Below are 18807 nucleotides of genomic sequence, written 5' to 3' on the forward strand. Positions count from 1 at the left end.
CTCCTTACGCCGCATCATTGGCATTACCGTCAGCCCTGTCGACAGAAGGAAAAAAACATTTTGATGTCACCATCAAAGCTACCGCTTCAAGATCTTTCAAAAAAATCTCCTTGCCTCCTGGATGTTCAGGAATCGAGGGAAGGCGGCTTATTTGGACCTGCCTACAGTCCTTCCCAATTTAAAGTCAATTGGCAAGAATCTGAGTAGGAGGATGATGGGACAATACTCCATCTGTTTACGTAGAGGGGAACTACTACTTCACTGATAGAGGTCCTCCCTCCCCTCAGCGCATGGACTACTTCCAGGAGCATTATCCTTAGAAGGAGCAGGAGGGAGAACACCCTCAACTACAGGAACCACTCGTTAGTGTCCCTATATCCCTAGTCAAGGACTTGTGTTTCATGTTCAATGATTATTATAAGCAGTTTCCGGATGCCAACTCTGCTCAGCAGCCTCCTCCTCCACAAGAGGTTCCTATCACTAGCCCTGCTCCTCAGAGTACTCCAAGACGCCTTAAAGAGAAACTAATGCCACCGGCTATTTTCTTTCCGGACGATCTGCAAGATAGTGATGATCAGGAAATGGAGGAGAGTGAGCTGCATGCAGATCGTGATGCTCCGGATGAATGGAACGAGTATGTTTCCCCAATACCTCTGTCTCCTACCCCGCCAGTTGCTGATTCCCCACCTGCGTATATTGGAGGTTTACACGATCTTTTAGAGTGGGCCTAAACGCACTGTAGAAAAGTAGGATATGTTTGCCATAGTTGCCCCCACTTTTTGCATGTCAGTGTGTTTTGACTGTAGTTCACTGGGATCCTGCTAACCAGGACCCCAGTGACAGTGCTCTCTCTTCTAAAGTCTCTGGCAAGTACTTTGTACACCCCACAATTGGCATACTGGATTACCATTATAAGCCCCTAGTATATGGTATTGAGGTACCCAGGGCATTGGTATACAAAGGAGTCTGCTATGGGCTGCTGCATGTATTATTCCACCCATGGGAACCCATGCAAACTGTGTCTGCAGAGTTGCCCTTGCAGTCTGCGTGAAACGATGCTTGCACCTTTCACTTTGGATATAAGGTTTTCCATGTATCCCAGTGCCCCTTTTTGCATGGTTACTCTCCACTTTTTGCCTGATTTCTGATGCACTTTGACTAAATGTGCCAGGGGTACCTGCTAATCAGGTTCCCATTGCCTGTGTTCTTTTCCAAAACTGTACCTTTTGTCTCCACAATTGGCACAACTCTAGCCCACATATAACCCCCTTGTTAAAGGTACCAATGGTACCAAGGGCCTTGTCACCACAGAGGGTCTCTGAGACCTGCAGCATGTATTGTGCCACCCTCAGAGACCCCTCACCAAACACATACATACAGCCATTGCAGAGTGTGTGTATTGGTGCATCTAAAACTGAACAGTCGACTTGGCACACATCCCTGTGTACCATGCCTACCAACAACGGCCTGTGGCATACTTAAGTCAGCCTTCTAGCAGGCCTCATAGCCCTAATGCAGGGTGCACTATAGCACATGCAACGGCATAGCTGCATGAGCAATATGCCCTTAGTGTGTCTAAACCCATTCTTAGACATTTTAAGTGCAGTGAAGCCATACAGAGTACATGGGCTGTGAGTTCGTTATGAACTCCACAGCTCCATGATGGCTTCACTGAATGCTAAGAAGTTTGGTGCCAAACTTCTCAGGATAATCCACCCCTGAAAAACGACCAACTCCCTAGTGTAAAGCTGACTGGTCTGCACTAGCCTACCACACCCAGACCTAAGATGGGAGTGCTTCTGCTCTCGTGGGTCAGGAAGAAAGCCTACTTTGGGTGGAGGTGCTTCTCACCTACCCCCAAACAGAAAGAGCTTTCAGGGCCGTGAGCCTCATAGTTTCCTGCCCTTTGTCATGCTAGCAAGGGCCTTTTCCAGCGAGTGGAAATGCCCGTCCACCCCCTGACCATGCCACACTTTTGGCTGCAAGGTTGGCGGGAAATTAAGTAGTCAGAAGAGGTGTATCCCCTTTTTCCTTAGAAAATCCTCCATGTTGGATGGAGGTATTTTAGCTAATCAGATTAGGGGAGGTGCCCTCCTCAAAGGGAAGGGGCATACACAGAGCTTAGTTTCCCTAAAGGTAAGTAGCTTATGGGCTACTACCTGCCAGTACCTGTAACGCCCCTAAATTCAGTTTATAGGGGCACCCCTGAACTTTGATCCTCAAATTCCTGTGAGCTAAGAAGAAGGATAAAAAAGACGCCATGTAGCCGAGCCTGAAGAAGACTGCTGATTTGGACCCAGTCCTACCGGCCTGTCTCCTGCTTGAAAGATTGCAAGAAGACAACGCTTGTCCTACAGCCAGCGACCTCCAGAAACCCGAGCAGAACTGCCTGCTCTTCAACCAAGACCAGATCTCCCGAGGACAGCAACCCTGTCCACAAGAAATCAACTTCAAGGATCTGGATCCAGCTGGAACCGCAGCTCTTGCCCACTCTGCACCCTCCAGTGAAGTCTCCCCAGCGATCCTTACCTCAAACCATCGGTGACTGACCTCTCCTGGGCTCCACGAAGAGCCTACAGCCTCATCACAAAGGGTCCCTCTGACCGCGACTGGCTCCGTTAAAGAATTTCCGATGTCCAAAGTCACCCCTGCATCCTCAGCCCCCTGACTTTGGGGAGCCCAGCCGATGGAGACCAGGCATCCACCGACACCTCTGCTTACCTGCCCAGCTGTTGGTCACCTTCGTCCAGCTTCGTGGTCCAAGCCTTCAGCCTCTTTGTGTGAACGAGATTCCCGATTTGCACCCTGCACTATGCGGCCCCTGTGCCGCTGGTGGTGTATGGTTGGTGCTGCCTTGTGCCCCCCTTTGCTTCCCTAAACCCCCGGAACCTGTGCCCTGAAACCACGGGTGCCTAACTGCAACCAGCACCACTGTGGGTGCCCCCAGTCTCCATTGACTAACATTGGTCTCAATGACCGCTGCAACCTGCCGCCTCAGTGCCCATGGTGTTGCAGTACCTACCTTGATGTGACCCTTACCCATTGTTGGTCTAAACCCCCAAAGACTGGATGTGTAAGTCTCGTACATACCTGTAAATGTGCATAACTGTTTTCCTCCCATAGGATTGCATTGCATTTCTTAACATTGCACTAAGTGTCTGTTGCAACTGCTAAGTTACTGTTGATTGATAACACAAAATATTTTCAGTACCACTGTGAAATATTCTCATTGCTTTTACAAATGACATTCCTGCTGTACTTGAAAGTATTGCTAATTTGAAAACTGATACTTACCTGCAACTGAGTTCTCCTTGGTTCTAAAATAAAAGTAACAGCGTAATATCTTTGTACAAACAATTGCTCTTGGATTCAGTCCTTGTGTGTGTGCAAAACAACCCTCTAATAACCCTTAACTGCTCAACCACACTACCACAAAAGAGAGTGAGGTATTATCTACTTTAGCCTCTGGGGATCCACTAGACTCTGTATATACTATACCTTAGTTTGTTATAGTATATACAAAGCCAGCTTCCTACACCCGGTTACTGCACTTTTAGCCTAGAAAGTCACCCTTAAGGTAGGCCCTTCTGTCCAAGGGCGTATTGCATGGTTCTAAGTGTGTGGGTACCCCTGCTCGAGCAGAGGCACCCCTACAAACACCAGACTCCATTCTCTGTGCTTTGTAAGTGCGGGACAACCATTATAAGGTATGTAGTGGACACTGGCAAGTCTAGAGGTCCAACTACATAATGGCTGCCCCAAACCCAGTCATGTTTGGTATCAATCTTGTTGGAATCATGCAACTACACCCATTCCATGGGTAGTTGCATGATACCATGTACTGGGGGCACTTTAGAGGACTCCCCCAGTACCTACCTGTGTAGCCTTACAGGGTCTGCCTGCTAGCCCGTGGTGCTGCCGACCCTAGGCAGTGTTCTGCCCCCCTGCTGATGATCTTCACTCAGGAAGGGAAGCTGAACGAAAGATTTCCTGTGAAGGAGAGGTGTGATCACCTCTCCTTTAGAATTAGGTAGGATTGGGGCACTTCCAAGCGCCACCAGACTGCACTGAAGGGCACATTTGGCGCCCTCCATGCATGGCCCCTGGGAGAATGTGACTGGTTAGGACAGCTGAGTAGCGTCCCTGATCCCCTCTGATAGGTCCGTCACCAGAGAAGAGGTACTTCCCCTTTTTAGGGTTACTTAAGGGCTCCCTTGCGGGTCAGTCCTTAGATTCGTCCCGACAACTTCTAGATCCGACTGCCTGTCGTCTGTGGACTGTTCAGAGACTCTTCTCTTCGAGAACCCTGGAACTCTATTTTTCGAGCCAAGACCAAAGACCAGATTGCTCTGGTGGGAAGATTCCTGCTGCATCTTTGTCCCAATGCTCTCCAAGTTCTGCAATTTAGTGGCAGTTCATTCTCTAGGTCACCCAGTACTCTGCCTGTATCCCAGCCTGAAGGAATCTCCCGCAGGCACCTCTATGTCGACGACCAGTTTGCTGATCATGTTATCTCAGGGATATCGCCCTGCTCTGCAATACAGGTGGTGGTTTGTTTGTTCCCTAGAGGCCTGACCAGTTTTTCCTGCAACTTGGGCCACTGTAATCCCTCTCCAGCCGATGTGAACCACCTCCTTGTCAACTGCGTCTGTTTGTCCTTACCAAGGCTTGTTGGCTTTCCTCACGAAAGATCTTCAAGAAGCCCAGCCTCCTCTACTGCATAGCTCCACAAACGACGTCCTGCCTGCATCCTCTGCATCGTGTTACCTTGTATGTGCTTAATGAATTTGCGTGGGAGCAGTGATTTTGGCTTTCTGGTCCATGCCAGCTCAAATAGGAGACCGCCTTGTGTGTGTCTTTGCTGGGAACATCTGCGGGATCACACACCATGATGTTCACTTAAGTAGCTAAGAAGGCAAGACGTTTCAAGTGGGACATTTCTGTTAAAATAGATGCTGTTAAATAGAATACGCTTGCCTGATTTATTATTTTTGAAGATTGTTTTGGCGAGAAACAGGTAATTTCAATTTCTCTTGAAATTCATGCATAGAGCCGTACTCCATAAGAGAGATGTCAAGTACTACATTCCTTCGGTCAGAAGAGGAGAAAAATGCCTTAACTGAACTCCTAATTTCTCTGTACTACTCTTTCAAGGTCCGACAATCACTGGGTAAATGACTCTAGTTGGTTCTCTTAATACATGTGAAGGTGAATTGTCATTTTGGTTACATTTCTCTACCTTTCTTGAGATGAAAAAATGTCTCAAATTCAGTAAACTAGATCTTAGCAGTTTGATACAGCAGTCTACCCTGTTCAGATAGGTACCAGGATGACTTCTCTGTCCATTGCTAGAAGAGACACCTCACAGGAGCAAAAAATGGATGCGCTAATTTGCTGTGTTCTGGGCCTTCTCATCATTGCTGTAATTACTAATTTCTGCAGCCCTACCTTTTGTCGAATTGGAGTAAGTTAGAATGATTCCAATTGTTCCTGCCGACTATTATGTGGACCTCCTGCTCTACTCCCATGTTTAAGGAAGCTTCTTACCTGTCTGTAGGTAGTGCACTCATTGAATATACATGTGGGGCTCCTAAGCTGGCAACTAGTCAGTGGTAAGTGAATAGTTAATAATATGTATAGTAAACACCATTTTTCTTTCTTGGTTATATTGGCTAGCACATCTTAAAACAATGGGATCAACATGTTTTACTCCCTTATTCTGCTGTCCGATTCTTCAGGACCTAGCGACCTTTTCTCTAGTGAAAGCTACTTTAGTTCATTGAAAACATTTGTGAGCCACTGCCCAACTTGAGGATTCCAAAAGAGTACATAACTTAAACACCATCACTCTAGTACTGCCAGTTGTGCTCCAGTGAGCATTACAGCATTGTTACAATAAATAAACATATCAAATAAAGGTTGGAGGAGAGCAAGAAAGAAAGGATGAAAATGAAAGGAGCAGATAAAATAAAAGTAAAGGAATAAATGAAGCAAAATTAAGAAATTAGAAAAAAGTAAGAGGCGGGAAAATAGGAAGAAAGAACAAGAAATAGGGAAAAAGGAAGCCAAAAAGGACAAAAAGGGAATTAAAGGAAAGGGAAAGAAGCAGGAAAGGAAAGAAGGAAAACAGCTGCAAAGAGAAAGAAAAGGAAGAAGATGAAAACAAGAACAAATAAACACAATGGAGAGAATGAAAGGGAAGGAAGAATAAAAGAAAGCAAATAATAATAAGTAAAGTAAAAAGGAATGAGCAAGAAATGGAAAAAAAGTAAAAGAAAAAAGCTAGAAAGAATCTGAAATAAGGAATAAAAAGAAAAAAATAGAAGAAAGAAGTAGAGCGAAAAACAGCAAGAAAGTGAATGAAAGGAAGAAAAAGAAAGGCAAAGAGAAGGAAAGAAGTAAAGACCGAATGACGTGAAATGGAAAATAAGAAAGGAGAGAAAGCAAGAAAGAGGGGGGGGGGGGGGGGGAGTCTAGAAATAAAAAGAAAACAAAGATCCAAGGAAGGGGGTTAAAGAGACAAAGGAGAAAAAAATAGTAGAAAAAGTAAGATAAACAAAGAGCATTTTCTGAAAAGAGTACTTTGCACTGTGAGCTTCCCAGGCCTCACAGAATGGGTGCACATTGTTTCAAAGTGCTACCTTGTGAAAAGGGCAGCTGCATATTTTCAAACCAGCTGACAGGCAGTAAACTGCAAGCAAGTGAAACTGAGGCAGCGAGCTACTGGTCGCTCAGGATCGACCTGTTGGAGATACCCGACATAGGGTATCTCTATAGGTACTTGAATTAGCCCATACGTCATCGCTATCCCTGAAAGGCAAACTAGATAAAGATGCTTTTAGTTGTTGTTTACTGTGAAGAAAGCCCAGTGAATAATTTACTGTTCAACTGCTCCAAATATATCTTTTAGTGCAAATTTGTGGCACTGCTGAAGGCATTTTCACTAACAGTTGGCCCGTTATCTATTTAGGACACTCACATGCGTGCTCAATGAGTGCACTACCCACACACAGCTAAGAGGCTCTTTAGAAATAGGAGCAGTGTAGAGAAGTCCCTTCCTGTCCATCCAATGTACAATAGAGGCAGGAAGTGTTGGAATGATTCTCAGTTATTCCAACTCGACAAAAGGTTGGGCCCCTGCCATTATGGATTACATTCAATGTTAGCCCAGGAGACAGTAATAACACATCTGAATACCAACTGGTTGCTCCTGTGAGATGTCTTCTGCAGAAAAGGATTAAGTAGATATCCTTGTATTGTTTGAAACAGTGTATATTGTATCTACTAAAATCTAGATGGTTGAATTTGAGAGTGTTTTTTGATCTCCAGCCAGGTCGAAAGAGACATTTCTTCTAACTGTCAATTCACCTTTTGAAGTGCATTTACAACACCAACCTTTTCTGACTTAGGTTATTTTGGTTACTAATACTTAAGGAAAAGGTTATTGTAGGAATGTAGGATCCTTCTAGCATGGATGCCCCCACTTTTTGCCTGGTGTCAGTGTGTTTTTGACTAGTCTGACTGGGATCCCGCTAATCAGGACCTCGATCACTGTGCTTCTTCCCTAAATGTGACTATGGTAAGTACTTTTGTACCTCCACAATTGGCTACTGGTCTACCCCTATAAGTCCATCTGGTGCTAGCACAACTATTGACAGATACATTTTCTTATATCTGAGGTCACTACACTTAAAACCAATAAGTCACCCCTGAGGCAGGCCTTTCCATCCTGAAGGCAGGGTGCTGGGTTATAAGTGTGTGGGTGCCCCTGCATGAGCAGGACTCCACTACAAAGCCCGGAGTAGATTCTCCAGGCTTTGTAAGTGTGGTCAGCCATTTTGATTCATGTAGTGTCCATCTATCACTACGCAATGGGTAACTATATAGTGGCTGTGCCGAACCAGGACAGGTTTGGTATCAAACATGTTGAGAATCATACCCCAACACTGTTACCGTTGTTGGAAGTATGAGTCCATGAACTGGGTGGTGGGTCTCTTCCTGGAAGCCCCCAGTGCTCCTGATAACAGCCTTCCAGGGTCTGCCAGCAATCTATTGCTGCTGCCGACCCCAGAAACGATTCTGCCTTACTTCTGCTGAGCTGACCTCGAGCAGGGAAAGGTAGAACAATAGGTTTCCTGTCACGGAAAGGTGTGTTCACCTTCCAGACAGGATTTAGTGTATTGGGCTGGGGGCGCTTGCCAGCGCCACCAGACAGCTTTGAAGGGCTCATTTGGTGCCCCCCTTGCATACACCGGTTTTAGCCTATTCATGGAGCCATTGGCTCCTGCTCTGGCGCGAAACTTGACAAAGGACATAGGAGAATCCTCCTCTCTGTCAAGCCTATCCTCTGGAAGGGACCTCTGATTCGTCTTAACCCCTTTCCTAGGGTATTCCAAGGGCTTACCTGTGGTTGGGCCCACAGATTTGTCGTGGAACAAGACTCAAGCCTGAAACCATGTCACTCTTCAACCGTCTAGACACTTGGACTTCGTCTGGAACCGAGACTGCGTTATGGAAGACTCCTGCTGCTCCTGGTCTCGCTGTTCTGCAAGTCTTATTCATCGTCTGTCTGTGCTTCATCCAGGATCTTCAACAGACCTGTGGGCATCAAGGACACCTGAAGTAATTTCCCTTGGAGTGAAGGAGTCGCTCCTCTGCATCTGCAGGCACTGCAATGAAGCTGACCGGTCTGCTGCTTCTGACGTCCCACGGACTTCGAAAGGCTCAGCAACCCAGGTGGTGGTTCTGCAACTTTCTCCAGGCCTGACCTGTTCTCTTTTCAATTTTGAGGCCAGTATCCCTCTACTGAACCGCTGGGACCTGTACACCACGTCGACTTGCTGTTGCAAAGGCTTGTTGGCTGTGCACTCCAGAGATCTTCGGGCTACAGGAAGCTCCAGCCTCCACCAAGATCTGCGTCCTCACCGCATCCTTTGCACTGTGGGCCTTCATCTTTGGTAAGCTTCTTGAGATCTTCTTGCAACTCCTGTGCCTTCAGCCTGTGGGTCCTCTCGAAGGTCTTCTCCTGCTTCAGTGGGCTCCCATGCTTGCTCTGACTCTCCTGCTTGTGGCGAGTCCCTTGGACCTTGCTGGTCCCAATGTTGCTCCTTCTTGGCTTTCCATGCCTGTTGCAGCTGCTAAGGCTTGTTGGTGCTCCTTCCGGACACCGACCCCCTGGTTCTCGACTTCCGACATTGGACAACTCGTGCTCAGCTCCTGGTCCTCACAGCGGCAGCGACAAGGTCACCATCATCACTCCTGCACCTTCTGACATCTGTGGGCATTGCTCTTTCATGCCGCCTGGTCACCTCTGAGTGACATAGACGCTGTCCTCTATGCTTGTAGGTTCTTCTCTTCAAGATTCCACCCTAGGATTCCACCGGCCTCTTGCACAGTCTTCTCCAGCAACATCTTTACTGAAGTCCTCCATAGTGATCTAAGGCTGTTTCCAACATCACTTCACACCTATGCACCCGGCTTCCCTGGTGTAGGTATCCTCGTTCCTGGGGTATCCATGGGTGTGGTGACTCGCCAACCTTCTACCTTTATCGGGGTTTCTTCAGGGTTCACTGAGAAGGGTCTTTCTTCAAAACTGCAACTGCGATTTTCCCGTTGACTTCTATTGAGTACGCTCCTGTGTTTCTACTTTGCACACAGCCGCCGTTGGGCTCCTGGGGACTTATCATGAGTGGTTCCTTGTGTCCCCAGCTCTTCTGACTCCTGGTTCAAGTCCCGACTTCGGTTCCAGTTCGCATTCCACAATTAGCATGTGGTAGGGTCCCGCCTGGGGACCACTGTGTATTGTGCTTACTTACCTATTTGCAATTGAAGTACTGTATTTGTGTTGATATCTCCGGGTAGGAGATGCACCAATGTGTTAGTGAGTGTTGCGTAATAAATACATATTTCTATATATACACTGTGTGGTTCTTTTTCATTTAACCTATACTACAAGATTAGCTCTGGTAAAACAAGCTGCACAACCCTCCTTTTGGACTAAGCCTGAAGGCTTCTCTCCACAGCTACCACTTGGAGAGCTTTCTGTGGTTGTCTAAGACCACTAAAATCACCATGAGGGATGTCTGGATTAGCGCAAGGTGCTTCACCTAAATAAGTGTGCACCATGTACTAAGCCAGCCTTATGATAGTTTGTTTTCCTTGGAGTTTCTTTCAAAGAAATCCGGTCCTTATTCTCTCAAATGAAGAAACTTTAGCTACAAAAGTCTCTTGGGCTGAGCCTTTTAGATTACTCCAGTTACTTTATGTAAGAAAGGGCCCACAGTTTCTACAATTATGAAGACTCTAACATTGATGAGGAGTTTGGTCCATTTGAGAGTGCAGATGTTAGTTTGTTGTTGGACTTACAATTTGGAAGTGAACTCACCATCTATCCCGAGGTGTCCTTAACCTTTCAATACATGTTGTCATTGAGGTATTTTTTACTCCTGGTGGTGAAAGGGCAGCTGGACCCTTGGACATCCACATTCAAACCACAAATATTATAATCCATAGCCTCACTATAATTCTGGAGTAGTTTGTGCTGCAATCCAAGCCTTCCTTCCTTCACTGCCTCTCTGAATGCTCTGTTCTCGGAACCTAGGTGAAACTCTGGTTATTTTTGCTATTTTATCAACAATGCACACAGGAAGCACAGTCTACACCTGGAGATCTAGATTCCTGAAGGCTCACCCAGCTATTGAGGTTTGAGCTGCACCCACCCTCATAGAGATGATCCTAGATGATTTCACTATATTACCTCCTTATAAGGAGATCAAGAAAGTTGACTTGCAGTATTGTGGTTTTATTTTATTTTCGGGCCCGGAAGCATGGATTTGGGCTCTACTAATGCAACATACCTTATGTTCCATTGCAGCCATGTCTGTTAGAATGTGTAAAGTATCAACATTTATTTGGTGTGATTGTGTGCACAGAGAATTGACTCCAGTTACTTTGAAAGACTTTGAGACATATACGCTTCTCCTAATGACTGGCCTGGAAATTGTTGAGGCAATGCATAGATGCTTTAATAACGGTAGTCATCTGTTATTTAGTGCTTTTTACCAGTTTCTATCTTTCTAGCCCTTGGTAAGAGCAGGTGCTAAGACTACTCAATTTAGTAGTGCTCAGATTTAAGCTCATGAGCTGCAGATTACACTAGGTTTCTTCAGTGGGGATGTACTAGTTTTGCATTGTTGTTTTTTCTTTTAGTTTCAAATATTCACCTGCACAGATTTCTAGACTTGGGTCCCCCCTCTTCAGTAGAAGTTTCTGCATAATAGTCCAAAAAGTGGCGAAAACAAAGGCTGCACCTTTCAGACACTGTAGGATTATTTTTCTCCCTTCCACAGGCTGTAATAAAGTTAACTGGTACTCAACCATGGGGACGCCACCCCTCAATACCTCAATGCAATGTGTCAATATCACAAATTCAGGACCTTGAAAATCAGTGCTGCTGTTGGAATTTGTAACACAGAAGGCACTGTGTTAATTTTCCTCTCACTCAGAAAATTAATATCCTAGCAGACCATGCTGTACATTATTTAACAGGTAAAGTTTGCAACCACTGTAACTGCAGGTTTTTCTGAAATCTTCACCTGGATTGTGATTTGCAAATACATTTTTACCTGGTAAGCAGAATGTGACTACTGCGATACAAAACCTTTTCACATAAAGGAATCCTAATTTATATTTCTAGTGATGTAATCAATTTTGTTCCTCTATGTAATTTAGAGAATTGACATCTCCTTTCTTACTGCACTTTCTCTCATGAGATGCCTATGCTATGTTGGTTTTAGAAACCAAACCAGTAGAAGTAAAATGTAAATCTAAGTACTAACATTCTTGAGGCTAATTCACAAAACGTTTGTTTAATTTGCCTATTCACTGCATACCCACAATTGCCAATATAAAGTGCAATATAGATAATTCCTGTCTTTGAAGGACACTTGCTTGTGTACAGATGAGACCGTTCACATGTTAATGTGGAGAACATGGAGGGTTGCATTACACAGTTAAGTGGGCAGTTAGTTATTATCTTGTCTAAGTGCACATGTCATGCCGTGGTCCTTGCTTGCTGTGTGTCTGTTTTTTCTAGTTGCATGTCATACACAGGAAAGGGCGTCCGACCAAGCACCTTGTGGCTGTGCCTGTCTTATGAGGCGGTTTGATCACCCATATGGTTGAGATCAGGGGGCTAATATCAGGACCGATTGTATCACTGAGTACTTGGCACCTGTTTGCTATTCAGTTATTCACAGAGAGTTATTAATCAAAGAATGTGTGCTTGCAGATCAGCAGCACAGAGGTGTTCCCTCTACAACTCAAGGTGCTCTCTTATGTGTCTTGATCCTGATGGCAAGCTTGGTGTGCACCGTGTGCCCATGAACAGCTTGTGATCAAGTCTGTAAATTAGGGCCCTTATCCAGCATTTGATCTTTTATAGATTCACATAGCATGTGAATATTACACCAAATCATATTGTAAAGATAGGTATAGAGAAAATCGAATTGAGTCCATTTGAATTGCTTTTGCCTAAAGGTATCATGTTACATGTTTTTTTTTAAACAAACGTTTTCCAGCTTGATATTGAAGGTAGATATTCAAATAGTAAGTGAATCTATAATAGATACCAATGCTAGAGCACCTCTATTACAAGTGTGACTTTATATTCTAGTGTTCCAACATGACCAGCATTATTGTTATACAATTTGTTCTCGTTTATTAATTTTATGTTTTATTTGGTGATGTATACAAGATATTTTAAATACTGTACTATAGTTATTTGCTGTTTGTTTGGCACTCCATTGGTATGTTAACAGTGGTGTTATAAGCAGTGGAAGCTTTTGAAGGTTTAAAGTTATGAAAGGCTAGGTGTTGCTCTCATTTTAGTGGACTTTAATGCTGATCGTTTTGCGCATTCTTGTTTTTTTTCAGGCAGGAGATGGACCTTGTTGGAAGAGTTTGTTGCGAATTAAAAGTGCACATAAACTTTTATATGCACTCGAAATCATCGAGTCTCTTGCGAAGCCTAACCGAAGAATCCGTCGAGAGTCTACGGTAATGCAATGCCATTAACAGCAAAAATGTGGTTTTGTATTTTGTTTTAGACTTCTTTGAGTTCAACATAATTCATGGTAACAAGTTTCTTCTTTTGTGCCAATACTTTCTTGTGCTGAATGTTTTCCTCTTTGTTTCTAATAGGGAAGTTACAGTGATTTATATCCAGACTCTGATGATTCCAGTGACGATCAGATAGAAAATAGTAAAAATACCTGGAGCTGCAAGGTTTGCTTTTTATTATTTCATGGAAGAAAGGGAGCTGGATTAATTGAATAGTTGATTATATGTAGGCTTAATAACAGGTGAAATCTTTCTTGACAGCCATCAAGAGTTTCTGGTGACATGATCATGAACTACAAGGCCAAATGTTAAGTAGTTGGCAGATGTCACCAGACCTCAGAGGTAGCATTATTGCATCATAAGAGACAGTAACCATTATGCACATTTGATAATGTGAAAAATGTTTCCTGAGTTGCATTAAAAAAAAAAAAGATTGTCCCCCAGCTACCCAATTTTGTTTTTGAAACAATAAATATAAATGCTTTAGTACACTACTTGATTGCCTGTAACCTGAAGTAAAAATAATTAAATTGCGTTTTTTTATCTGTTAGTTTAGATACTGTGTTGAACTGAATTTGCTTTTGCTATTCAATAGCTTACTTTGCCTTTAGGAGTGTGGGGCTAGCTGATTACAGATGATCTTTAGGATTTGTCTGTCATTCATAGCGAATGACTGGGCTGATCATGACTCGATCACCACTACCGCATAAAAGGTGGCGTGACTGCCTATCCTTCAAAGATCAGTTTTTGTAGAGTAAGATATTGTTCCTGTCTCCCACCTGGTACAATCTAAAGGTGCACCCATACACTTCCGCCTATTCCTTCCTCTGTTGATCATACATAAAGCTCACTGGTGATGAACGATTATTTCTCCCTTCCCCATATATGCCTCACATGGGACTTGGAGCTGAAGGAGAGGTTCTTGTCTTCTCTGCTTTCTTTAGCAGCCATGTGTCTTCTCCTACCAAAGATCCACACCCTGCTTATATTTCAGGAAAATAGAGAAGACATTCAACCAACTCTTAAGTTAAATCATGATAAATGGGGCCACTTTAAGCTGAACCAGGCACACATGTTCAATAACTTTCAGTGGAATAAGTGGGTTCTCTGAAGAAAGCTGTTAACCTTTCATCCCTGTGTCATAGAGTACAAACACATGGCCGTGTACCTTGATTGCATTAGTGGATTCTGTGTATATCTTTGCGTGCAAGTGCAAAGCCACTGAAAATAAATGAGGCTCAATAAAAAATTGTTTTTGGGAGCAAGTTTACTAATAAATGCAGACTAGGGCATAACATCGTATTATGAATGCAGTAGAAATCACTATTCTTGATCTTCTCAATCATACTGCACTTAGGCCTTAACAATGAGTTTGTGCTCCGATTCTTCTTAAACACCTGTTTTTATAACTAATGCACTTGAGAAAACAGAATGGCGTAAGCTACATATGCATGCGTGCTGAGGGTAATATGCTGTTTATTACCATTGTTGAGGGAGAGAAAGGACAACTTGACCAAATTTCAGACTTCACTGCACGAGTCATAGCCCCTTCACACATTCAACAATGGTAAAAAATTGCATATTAAAAACTGTGAATCTTCACAGATACTATATTGCACTCAAAGCAGTGTCATAAAACCTTAATTTGACAGGGAATCTTGAAATATGGGAAATATTTAATGTTTCCCTATCAAATACAAAGTAAAAAGGGAATAAATAATTACCGAATTGCGTGCTAAGGCAAGGATTGCAAATCCTGGTCCCGGCTTTAAGTCGGCGACCCCCGGCAAGGGTTCTTGTAATCATGTTGGACCTCCCACAAGGTTCACAAACTTTGAGGAACGGTTTGCGAACCACTGTGGACTTGTATTGAACCTCTTGTAGTGTTTGCAGATCTGTTAGGCTAGTTTATGCTTGGAGGCTGTGGGCAGTGTGCCATTGGCTGGCCCTGGCATGTTGAATGCACTCTGTGCAGCCAAGCCCCGCTGTGCATGTCTGGAATTTAGCAATCATGTACACCATAACTTGTACAACACATGCAACGCTTTAGACCTGATAATATTTATAACCATAAGTACCAACAAATAGAAAGAACATTATAAGTAAATAACACAAACCTGAGTAAATATTAATTAATTTATAGTCTTCTTTCATAGTGTAAGTTGTAATGAGATATAATTCCATTGGTTACATCAAGGGTGAGTTCATAAGTATTGCGTTTAGTGTGCGAGGTTTGGTTTCCACAACTGTGAGAGAGAGAGAGAGAGAGAGCGAGACAGACAGAGAGACAGAGAGAGAACAAACGCGAGACGTGAAGGCACCAACACTGACGGGTGGCTATAGACATTATTGATGGAAACCATTGGATGAAGCATTGGTACACCAGGAACTGTAGGAATCGTTTATCATAAGATAGTGAGATATTTCTCTGGAATCTATTCTGGCAAGCCCTAAAGAAGCGATTAATCGCGATACATGTGTTAGCTGTTTCAAGCATTATTTGTTGATGAAGATGTATACCCTTGTTTTTGATACCTATGTTATACAAACTGAAGACAAATTGATTCAAGTGTCCGGGAGAAGGACGTGCAATAAAAAAGGCTTCATATGGATATTCAAGATGCAACGGGGCCGACACATGCTCAGAGTTGCCACATGCTTTTATTCCAAAATCAAGCGCTTCCAATTAGATGAATGAAACGCAAGGCAGACGCGTTTCAGCCTGTCTGCTTTCCTCAGTGCCACGTTCCTTCAAGTGAATGTAGTAACACTTGGGGGCTGGTTAAAGTAAAGAATAGTCCGCTCTGATTGGTGTAGTGCGTTGAGCCAGCCTCCCCATAGCGCTGCTTACATCTGGTTCATATCTATATATATCTGGGTGCATGGGTACGAAATAAATTAACTGCACCATACCTGGGTTTGTTGTGTCTTTGTTCGAGGAAAAGAACGATAAAGAGACATTTCATGTATGTATATATATATTTATTTTATTCATATTTACTGGGTAGTTCTAGTTAGGTCGTCAGCTGTTCCATAGGAAAGGCATTTTTTGTGTTGCTGATAACTTTGGCACCATTTGACGAATCTCCTCAAAACTTGCCAAAAAGGTGCTATTATTGACTAGTTTATGCATGGAAAGTTTCAGTGGGGGCCGAGAAATAATGAGTGTCCCAAAATGTAAAATCCCCAGACATTTTCCATAGACTTCTTTAGACAGGGCTACAGCAAAAACTGCTGAAGGTAATTACACCAAATTTGGCAGGAAGCTAGATTTTGAACCTATTTTCATTGGCGTTTAATAACAGTTCAATAAACATGTCTGCAGTGACACACATGTTGCCCATGACCGGGCTCAGAAATAATAAGCAGATAGCTACATGTGATAAATATCAAACATCAGTCATAAGAGTGTGAAAGGTGTCAAACAATGTAAGTAGAAATTTTATTATTCAAGTACTGCATGCTAAGAAGAATATCTAAAGTATATGCAAGTTGGTTACATCATCTGACATATATGTATCCATTCCAGTAAGGGGTGTTAGCTTCACTTGATTATGAATATTTAAAGGAAAGCCTATTGTAAAATTCCAAACTGTGAAAACTTTCAAACCAAGTGCAGCGATTGTACGTGTGTGCGAATCAGGTATGAGCATTGTGAGGCAGGGGAGGGGAGGCCCTCACAGCCAGTTCCCATCACCCAGTTATGATTGCTGTCCCTAAATACCGATGAGGGTGCACAGGGACCGGCAAATAAGCAAGTCGCAATGCTCACTACTAACATTTTAGGCTATGATGGATGTCATGACTGCGGTCCAACCCGTACCACACACGTCCAGGTCTTAATACCCTAGTTGTCAGTCATTATATTTATAACTGTGTCCCCTCTTCCATCATTGCGTCTTCCTGGCTGTCTAGGTTCCCAGACAAGTCTCCCATGGATTATCCCAGGTATCTAGTACCATCCACAATTCTGCCGTAGCCGACAAGAATCCTCCCTAACTAGGGCCCTTCCTTTCACTCCAGGCCATTGTGTTACATCTTTCACCCATGCCCCCACCGAAGGGTCATCCCTGGACTTTGAGGCCATAGCAATTCTCCTTTTGGCCAACACTAGTGCCAGGTCAATAAACCTAGTTCCTACTTTTCTTTTAGGAGGACGTGGAAAAAGTCCCAGCAGGCAGACCCCCACTGAGGTGTCAAGGGCGCGTCCCAGCGTGATTTCCAGGGCCGCCAGGACCGTCTCCCAAAAGGGACCTAGTGCAGTACCTTCCCATGCAGTATGTATAAAATCTGCATAATGGCAGCAACAGCAGTGGCGTGGCTCACTGCTGTAAACTATCTGAAGCCTATGAGGGTCATGTAAGTCATGTGGAGATAGTTAAATTGTGTATATTTTAGTCTTGTGTTCCTCAAGACTTTCTTGGGATAAGCTATGATGTTATTCCAGTCTGAGGCTGGGAGCTCCCGCTTTAAGATCACTCCCGATTTAAGGTCACTCCCCATTTCTGGCGCAATTTTAACAGGGGTCATCACTAAGTGTCTCGCCGTGCCCAAGGTAAGCAGATATTTGTAGTACTACATGTGCCTTCGGTTCCTCAAGGCTCATACCCCAAAGGTCTTTTAACGTGCGGATCATCTGTGAAGAACCTCAGTGGGTCTCCGTGTGGGAGCATCAGCAGTGGCAGCTCCGGTGCATATAAGGGGGACAGCGCTGTCTTGACCATGCAGTGTTTCCAACACCGTAATGCGGTGGGCAATAACAGCGGAGGGTGAGAGATGTCAATCGCCGGGTATAACTATTTTGCCAGTAATGCAGCCATGTGTGTGGAGAATCCTACCAATCCCATCTCCGCCCGTCCAGCCACTGAGTAATCCATTGGATCTGCAAGGCCTAAAATTAAAGTTCGAAATTTGGCACTCCCAAACCCCCTCTTCTGTTGGGCAATGTAAAGTCATTGCTAATGACACCGTCTGGCGGCACTTGTCCCATATTAACTCTCGCAACAGGGTGTCTTAGTGAGAAAACCAGTACGAGGGCACTACCACCGGGAGATTGACAAAAAAATATAGGAGACGAGGTAGCATAACCATTTTAGACAGTGAGATGCGAGACCTAATCGGCAGCTGAAAAGAGCACCAAAAGGTGACACACTATCTAAGAGATTTAAGTGCTTTACCGAGGTAACCATCCTGCAGGAAGCAATATTTGAATGTTTTCTGGGCCCAGTTGAGATCCGCAGGAAGCTCCTGTGGACGAGGTGTGCCCGGATGCACAGGGGACAAGTAGGTCTTGATCTAATTGACCTTCAGGCCCGAAACGTCGCTTAGAAGCCCAAGTGCTTTAGGAGAGCCTACAGCGGCATCCTCCAGGTATATTAACAGGTCATCGCCATACAGGGTGCTAATGTGCTCCCTGACCCAAACGTCCAGTCCCAGACCACTTCTTCACCACCAAAACAGTTCCGTTAAAGGTTAAACACAAACAAGAGCAGGGACCACGGGCATCCTTGTCTGGTACCACGAAATATCTCATATTGCGAACATACTGTTCTCTATTACTGCCAAAGAGAACACTGCTTTGGACCCTGGGGCACTGCTAATGAATATATCATATGTTACTCACTCATATTCTAAAATAGTCACATATAAAAATCTTTAACAATACTTTCAAAAACAATTTTCAATTTG

At 44.0% G+C, this 18807-nt stretch overlaps 1 protein-coding gene across 1 annotated transcript in view; it reads left to right on the forward strand.

Annotated features, from left to right (window-relative positions):
• Nucleotides 1–18807, forward strand: part of USP34 (ubiquitin specific peptidase 34) — a 2509780-nt gene that overhangs the window by 498666 nt on the left and 1992307 nt on the right. The window contains exons 30-31 of the mRNA XM_085612349.1: nucleotides 12934–13056; nucleotides 13201–13284. Of these exons, the coding sequence (XP_085468475.1) occupies nucleotides 12934–13056; nucleotides 13201–13284 (207 nt within the window). The remainder of the gene's footprint in view (nucleotides 1–12933; nucleotides 13057–13200; nucleotides 13285–18807) is intronic.

Source organism: Triturus cristatus, chromosome 6 (assembly GCF_964204655.1).
Source record: "Triturus cristatus chromosome 6, aTriCri1.1, whole genome shotgun sequence".
Taxonomy (NCBI): domain Eukaryota; kingdom Metazoa; phylum Chordata; class Amphibia; order Caudata; family Salamandridae; genus Triturus; species Triturus cristatus.